The sequence below is a fragment of the Arachis hypogaea genome, chromosome 15 (assembly GCF_003086295.3).
Source record: "Arachis hypogaea cultivar Tifrunner chromosome 15, arahy.Tifrunner.gnm2.J5K5, whole genome shotgun sequence".
Lineage (NCBI taxonomy): Eukaryota > Viridiplantae > Streptophyta > Magnoliopsida > Fabales > Fabaceae > Arachis > Arachis hypogaea.
In genome coordinates this window covers 68,294,371-68,295,891 of record NC_092050.1, presented here as the reverse complement: position 1 = coordinate 68,295,891, position 1,521 = coordinate 68,294,371, and the positions used below count along the sequence as shown (strand labels likewise).

The 1,521-nt window shown below is 39.3% G+C and overlaps 1 protein-coding gene across 1 annotated transcript; it reads right to left on the bottom strand.

Annotated features, from left to right (window-relative positions):
• Positions 1–583: 583 nt before the first annotated feature.
• On the bottom strand, positions 584–976 carry LOC112748483 (uncharacterized). The gene has a single exon (XM_025796717.1). It carries the CDS (start codon positions 974–976, stop codon positions 584–586), a length of 393 nt encoding a protein of 130 aa, XP_025652502.1.
• Positions 977–1,521: the final 545 nt, after the last annotated feature.

Below are 1,521 nucleotides of genomic sequence, written 5' to 3'. Positions count from 1 at the left end.
ACTTGACTTTCCTTTATTTAGTAAGGGTAACTAAGTGGGAGCAATAAACAATTCTCATTACACCTGATAAGGATAACTGGGATGGGATTTCCAGTTCTCATACCTTGCCAAGAGCTTTTCTAGTTATTAGTTTATTTCCATTGCCATTTACTATTGTTGCTTTTTATCTTATATATTAAAAATCCCAAAATATACCTTTTTCCATAACCAATAATAAATCATACTTTCCTACAATTCCTTGAGAGACGACCCGAGGTTTAAATACTTCGGCTATAAATTTTATTGGGTTTTGTTACTTGTGACAACCAAACTTTTGTAAGAAAGGATTCTCTATTGGTTTAGAAACTATAATTGCAATGAGAACTTATTTTGTGAATTTCTTTACTAGCAAAAATCCGATCGTCAGTGGTTCAACATGATTGAATCTTCCATGGTTTCTTCTGGTACTTCTCCACCTGATACTTGCTGCTCTAGCTCCATGGCTTCCTCACATTGTTCTTCTTCCAAAACTCCTTGAACTATCTTTTCCATTGTGTCCACCATCATGCATTCACCTGTGGACTCCTTGGGGTAACTCATGGCTTTAAAGACATTGAAAAACTATCTTCTCTTCATGCAATCTCAAGACTAACTCTCCTTTTTGAACATCAATTATAGCTCCGGCAGTAGCTAAGAATGGCCTTCCTAGGATGATAGATGTTTTAGACTCTTCCTCCATATCCAACACAACGAAATCAGCTGGAAAGATGAACTCTCCTACTTTCACCAACAAATCTTTCACTACTCCATGAGGAAACTTAAATATTCTATCAGCCAATTGAAGTGCCATTCTTGTTAGTTTGGCCTCTTCAATCCTCATTCTTTTCATCATGGCTAAGGACATGAGGTTGATGCTAGCTCCCAGATCACACAATGCTTTCTCAATGTTGATATCCCCTATGATGCAGGGGATTTGAAAGCTTCCAGGATCTTTCATCTTTTAGGGAAGCTTCTTTTGTATGATGGCACTACATTCTTCTGTTAGCACTATGGTCTCCTTCTCTCCCCAGTTTCTTTTCCTTGTCATGAGCTCCTTCAAGAACTTGGCATAAATGCCTCAACAAAGGGTATGTTGATTTGGAGCTTCTTAAAGATTTCCAAGAATCTAGAAAACTGGTTGTCTTTCCCATCCTTCGTCTGCCTTTGTGGATAGGGTACCTTTGGCACATAAGGCTTTAGGAGTTGCTTTGGTGGGAATGGTGCAGGGGTCTCTTCTTCATTCTTGGTTTCAGGGTTATTTGCAGCTTCTTCTCTTTGGTTGCTTTGACTTGGGAGTGATTCCTCCACAACTTTTTCACTTCTCAATATGATGGCCTTGCATTCTCCTCTTGTGTTGGCCATGGTATCACTAGGGAATGTATGTGTAGGCATTGGTATTTGTTTAGACAGGCTCCCTAGTTGTGCTTCCAGTTTTAAAATAGCTGCCCCCTGGTTCTTTCTGTTGGATCTGAACTCCTCTTGGTTTGCATCTATCTTCTTCTC